Raw genomic sequence first — 6,056 nt, 5'->3', positions numbered from 1 at the left:
AACTGGCAGGGTGGGCAGCCCCTAGCCCCCCCACCACCAGCCTACTGCCCCAGGCCTGATCCGCACCGCACCGCACCGCACCGCACCGCACCGCACCGCACCCTGCACCGCACTGCACCCCACCCCACACCACACTCCTCCCCCCAGCATGTGCACACACACAAATGTGACTTGGGTCTAGGGTTCCCTGTGCAAGTTCCTTCTTGATTACTTACGAGTGGATGACAGGGTTACCTACCCGTGCTCGGCAAACTGCGGCTCGCGAGCCACATGTGGCTCTTTGGCCCCTTGCGTGTGACTCTTCCTAAGCCTAGAAGTACCCTAATTAAGTTAATAACAATGTACCTACCTTTATAGTTTAAGTTTAAAAAATTTGGCTCTCAAAAGAAATTTCAATCATTGTACTGTTGATATTTGGCTCTGTTGACTAATGAGTTTGCTGACCACTGACCTAATCAATGAAGACCAAGGAGCATGAGTGGAATTTAGCTCTAAGGTAAGGTGTACTACATTAATCTGCATTTGACATGTGCATGACTGTTACAGAAGTCAGCACATTGCAAGCAGTGCATTTAAAAGATGACAATCAGTACTCTAAAGTAGAAAAACGAGCTATTTTTGGTGTGAGTGCAATGAGAGGGTAGAGGGTACTCAGAAGGAAGTGATGGGGATGGAGGAGATCCTGAGTGTCCCTGAATAAACCAACTTTCATTCACAACCTAAGGGCCATCCTGGATGGCAAGTACACCTGCCCCCAGGCAGGGGCCAGACTTGGGCAGACAACTGTGCCCACCCCCACAAAACACTACTACTGACAGCTGGTCATAACAATTTTACTTCTCACATTAGCAAGACTAGTATTTATGGGTGCTTATTAGTATCACTAGGCACTCCGTCTACATTATCGCAGTTAACGTAACCACCTTCGAAGTAGAAAAGGTCACCATGGTGGACAGAACACCAGGTTGGTCAGGTCACTGTCTGCGGTCAGTCAAGTGCTAACAATGGACAGAGCCAGGACTCAAACCCAGGTCTGATTCCCTCACTTTCTGGTGAAGGGCCTCCCCTTGCAGAGAGGCTGGCTTTGGGAAGGGGGTCCTGGAACGCAAGGGAGATAAGACAATGAACTTCACTGTGCTTCCCCCCCCACCCCCCCCCGGCGCCCCACTCTTCACGCACAATTAAGCAACAGAGAACTAACCTCCAAAGCTGACAACTAAGCCTGTTCCCATAAATGCTATGCAATTCATCAAGCCATCCCCTAAATCGACGCCCAGGGCTGTTATGCAAAGGCAGCAGGCTCCCTGGTGTCTGTCCAGCGCAGAGGACCACTACTCACCAGCATCCTGGTACAGCTGGTAGGCCGGGTCACTCTCTGCCTTGAAGACTCCAATGATGATGACATCATCTCCATCCTTCAGGAACTCTTGGACCTGCTTCAGGGCCAAAATCTCCTTGGAGGGCGGCCCGGACTGCTCAATCATGTAGTCGACGATCCCTGGGAGCAGAGCACCCGCCTGAGGAGGGGCTGGGGCTCCAGGGCGCTCTGCCCACCGCCCACGTCCACCAGGGAGCTTCCCCACCCCACTGAGCTTGGAGAAGGAAGTGGCCCCTACCGTATTTCTCCCTTGGGCCATTGTACTCAAAAGGCTTCCCCTTGCGGAAGATCTTCAGGGTGGGATAGCCGGAGACACCAAACCTCTTAGCCAGGTCTGTTTCTGCGGTGGCGTCGACCTTTGCCAGAGGGATTGGGGGAGAGCGCTTGCTCAGCTCCTTGGCGGCCTTCTCGTACTCGGGGGCCAGCTTCTTGCAGTGCCCACACCTGCCAGAGCAAGCCAGTTCGGTCAGGGGCCTGTTCCAGTGTGGACACAGCCTCCCAGTTACACAAGGTGCAAAACCCAGCCTGCGTTCCTGAGCAACTCAGTGCGATCCAGCAGGCCTCCAACTGTCTCTGGGCGAGGGTGCTGAGCCAGGCCCCTCAGGAATCAGCTCGACACGGCTTCCTCCGTGGCATACACACACGCACACACATGCACGCGCGCACACGCACAGGCACAGGCCAGAGCGCAACTATGACATGGAGTAAGATGTGGGAAAGACCAAGACAATGTCCTAAGAAGGGAGATCTGGGTCAAGTAGGGACACAAGTCAGGGACGGCTTCTTACAGGATGTGACAGTTGAGCTGGGACATGAGGGACGAATAGGAAGTGGACAGGAGCCAAAAAAGGTGGGTGAGGGGAGGGGACACCAGGCAGGAAAGCTGTGGGAACCCTGAGGCTCTAGCATGAGAAGGGGACACATGTCGAGTGTGCAGCAAGGCTGAGGGTCATCTTCCAAGATTCACTCTGGAACAAACAGCCATGAGCAGAGACCAAGACAGATTCAACCCTCAGGAGGGAGACAGCGAGGCAGGGATGACAACCTGCGGTAGGTAGAGCGAGGCCACCAGATGCCACCCCCACCTTCATCTCTGTTCTTTCCTCTCTCCCAGCTGGTGAACTTCCGTAAACAGCATTCCAGGCCCCCTACCCGAGGTGAAGGGTGTCACGGCTCTCAGTGCCTAGAGAGCCACAAGCTATCAAAGCGCTTTTACACGTGTTCCTCAGAGATGCTCCCTGGCCAGGGTAGGTGTGCGGTGACAAACCTAAGCCTAAGCCAGGTGCTCAGCTGTGTGCTCCAGCCTTGAGGAACCCAGGGAGCCCTTTCATGTGGGTCATGTGGGCTTCCCCCATATCCTAGGCTATGTTCAGCCTCATCATACCCCCCAGGAAGACTGTAAAAGGTCACCCCTTTCCGGAATACTTAGCAGCTCCACGTCGCCCTCTGTGCAAGGTGGGGATGCTGCACCCAGGCCATCTCTCCCGCCACCCCCCGCCCAGTGCTGGCAGGGTACCCAATACAGGACGTGCCTACTGAATCTCTGAGTAACATGAGAGCAACGTTATCTTACCAGGGGGCATAGAACTCCACCAGAATGATGTCGGCATCGTTCACTACTTCATCGAAGTTATCTTTGGTCAGCACAAGTGTGACTTCCGGTGGAGGCATCCAGTTGGGCTGGGAGATTTCTTTGACCTTGGCAATAATTTCTGAAAGAAACCCAACAAGACTGAGCACAGGCAGACTTCACGACAGCCCAAGGCCAGCCTGACGAATGAGACTCTATCATCATCTATCCTGATGAATTAGACTACAGTACTAACTGCAAGTGAACGCTGAGACGTCACCTCCCAGTGCTTGATCACACATGCTGATCAACAGCTTTGGGGGCATCCCCTTAACATGTACACACTAACACATGACAGCATCATAAAACACTGAGGAGAATGGAGAGCAGCGGCTCCCAAATGCTCAGGCTGCATTGGCATCACCTGTTATGAAGGGAACTTTGAGACCCAGTCCAAGTGACTTCCTATCCTCGATGTGGAATCCAGGTCCCACAAAGGGAAGGCACTTGTCTAGGACACAGGGCTACTGCATGGCTAAGACCCAAACCTTACCCAGTGCTATTAGCCCCAGGAATGGACAATGGAGCATGGGTTTTTTTAAAGCGATTAAAAGATTCCTAAAGGATACCACCATCTTATTTGTTCATTCATGTAATAAAATTCACTTAGTGCCTAATGTGAGCAGGCAGGGATCCACAGGCCAGGTTGAAGAGAACCGCCTGGCTCCCCACACCATGGTTCCCAACGTGCAGTCTGGGCCTGAGGCCTCAGCAACCCCTGGGCGCTCGTAAGAAATGCAAATTATTAAGCCTGACCTGAAACTTACTGAGTCAGGCAACTCTGGAGATGGGGCTCTGCGTCTGTCTTAAATGACTGCCCCTCCATTTTGGTGATTCTGATACAAGATGAACAGTGAGAACCACTGCTCTAAGACAGCGATTTTCAATCTCTGTCATCTCATGGCACTAAAATTAATTACTAAAATTCTGCAGTACACCAAAAAATACATTTTTTGCTGCTCTGATAAAAAAAGTTATAATTTTGATTCATTTACACAGGATGGCTATTGTTGTGTTGCCTGTTGTCATACTCTGTCTCTTGTATCATTTCATTTTAAAAAAATGTTCTGCCTTAGCTGGTTTGGCTCAGTGGATAGTGTCCCAGTTCAATTTTGGTCAAGGGCATGTACCTTGGTTGCAGGCTCAATTCCCGGCACATGCGGGAGGTAACCAATTGATGTGTCTCTCTTACATAGATGTTTCTCTGTCTCTATCCCTCCCTTCCACTCTCTGAAAAAATCAATGGGAAAAATATCCTTGGGTGAGGATTAACAAAACAAAAAAATTTCAATTAGTTAATCTTATGTCATTTCTTAACACATCTACCCCAGATCTTGTTTCATGGTCTGAAATTGGAAGATACCCCTCCCACCCAAAGACAAATTTATTCTGATCTTGGTTAGCTCAAATATACCAGAAAGGATCACTCCCAGAAGCTGGTGCTCTGAGGGGTCACTCACAGTCCTCCCAACTTATCTTCCTTCCCTATTTTTTTTTTTAATATATTTTTCTTGATTTCAGAGAGGAAGGGAGAGGTGGAGATAGAAGCATCAATGATGAGAATCACTGATTGGCTGCCTCCTGCACACACCCTTCTGGGGATTGAGCTCACAACCCAGGCATGTGCCCTTGATCGGAATCGAACCTGGGACCCTTCAGTTCACAGGCTGACGCTCTATCCACTGAGTCAAACCAGCTAGGGCTTGTCTTCCTTTGTATTACTCAAAATCTCCTCCCCGGCTTGGTACCACTCAGGTACTACTCACCGTTCTGGGTCCTGGAACCCTCGTAGTCGACAGCCTGCCCCTTCTTGAGGATCTTGATGGTGGGGTAGCCGCTCACATCAAACCTGCTGGCCAGCGCTGACTCTGAGGTCGCATCAATCTTAGCGACAGGAATGGGAGGGTCATTCTCCTTCAAGGTACTGGCAATTTTTTCATACTCTGGAGCAAACTGCTTGCAATGTCCACACCTAAGAAGGTTTGGGGAAAGATGAGCAAGTTGATTGTACCCCTGGAGGCTTAACTCCAGAAATGCACACAAAAATGGGGCATCAGAGCGGGGAAATCTGCAGTCAAGAGGAGACACATGAAATGTCACGGGGAGGCCAAGCTGGCTGGAAGTCAAACATCAATTTTCAGCTTCCAGCTCTGCTTTGGGCACAGACTTTCAATGTCTCTGAACCCTATATTTTCATAGGTTTCTCAAAATTTGGCCCAGAGACCCCTTGCAAGGGGCCTATGAGGTAAAACTTTAAAAAATATATATATATTGATTTTTTACAGAGAGGAAGGGAGAGGGATAGTTAGAAACATCGATGAGAGAAACATCAACCAGCTGCCTCCTGCACACTCCCTACTGGGAATGTGCCGGCAACCAAGGTACATGCCCTTGGCCGGAATTGAACCTGGGACCCTTCAGTCCACAGGCCGATGCTCTATCCACTGAGACAAACTGGTTTGGCTAAAACTCTTTACATAAACATTTTTTGTCTTTTTCACTCATTCTCTCAGAAGTATATAGTGAATTTTCCAGAGGCTACACTGACAATGGTGTTAGCATTTCGATGTTAACATGTAATGGGTTACTGTTACTTAAAAATGAGTAATTTTTATTTATTTATTTTTAAGTATATATATATTTTAATATATTTTATTGATTTTTTTACAGAGAGGAAGGGAGATGGATAGTTAGAAACATTGATGAGAGAGAGAGAAACATCAATCAGCTGCTTCCTGAACATCTCCTACTGGGGATGTGCTCACAACCAAGGTACATGCTCCTGACCAGAATTGAACCCTGGACCTCTCAGTCTGCAGGCCGACGCTCTATCCACCAAGCCAAACCGGTTTGGCCAGAAAAACATTTTTTTTGTTTGTTTGTCATTTTTTTTTATTTTTATTGCTTAAAGTATTACAAAGGGTATTACATATGTGTCCATTTTTCCCCCCGCCCTAGACAGTCCCATAGCCTCCCCTATTCCCCAGTGTCTTATGTCCATTGGTTATGCTTATATGCATGCATACAAGTCCTTTGGTTGATCTCTTA

The 6,056-nt window shown here is 49.2% G+C and overlaps 1 protein-coding gene across 1 annotated transcript in view; it reads right to left on the bottom strand.

Moving 5' to 3' along the window:
• The window catches only part of PDIA4 (protein disulfide isomerase family A member 4), a 21,183-nt gene that overhangs the window by 7,251 nt on the left and 7,876 nt on the right, over window positions 1-6,056 (bottom strand). Inside the window, exons 4-7 of the mRNA XM_015572699.1 lie at window positions 4,775-4,980; window positions 2,952-3,090; window positions 1,617-1,822; window positions 1,340-1,498 (exon numbers count right to left, since the gene is read on the bottom strand). Of these exons, the coding sequence (XP_015428185.1) occupies window positions 1,340-1,498; window positions 1,617-1,822; window positions 2,952-3,090; window positions 4,775-4,980 (710 nt within the window). The remainder of the gene's footprint in view (window positions 1-1,339; window positions 1,499-1,616; window positions 1,823-2,951; window positions 3,091-4,774; window positions 4,981-6,056) is intronic.

This window comes from Myotis davidii, unplaced genomic scaffold (assembly GCF_000327345.1).
Source record: "Myotis davidii unplaced genomic scaffold, ASM32734v1 scaffold49, whole genome shotgun sequence".
Classification (NCBI taxonomy): Eukaryota; Metazoa; Chordata; class Mammalia; order Chiroptera; family Vespertilionidae; genus Myotis; species Myotis davidii.
This window is presented reverse-complemented; position numbering and strand designations above follow the sequence as displayed.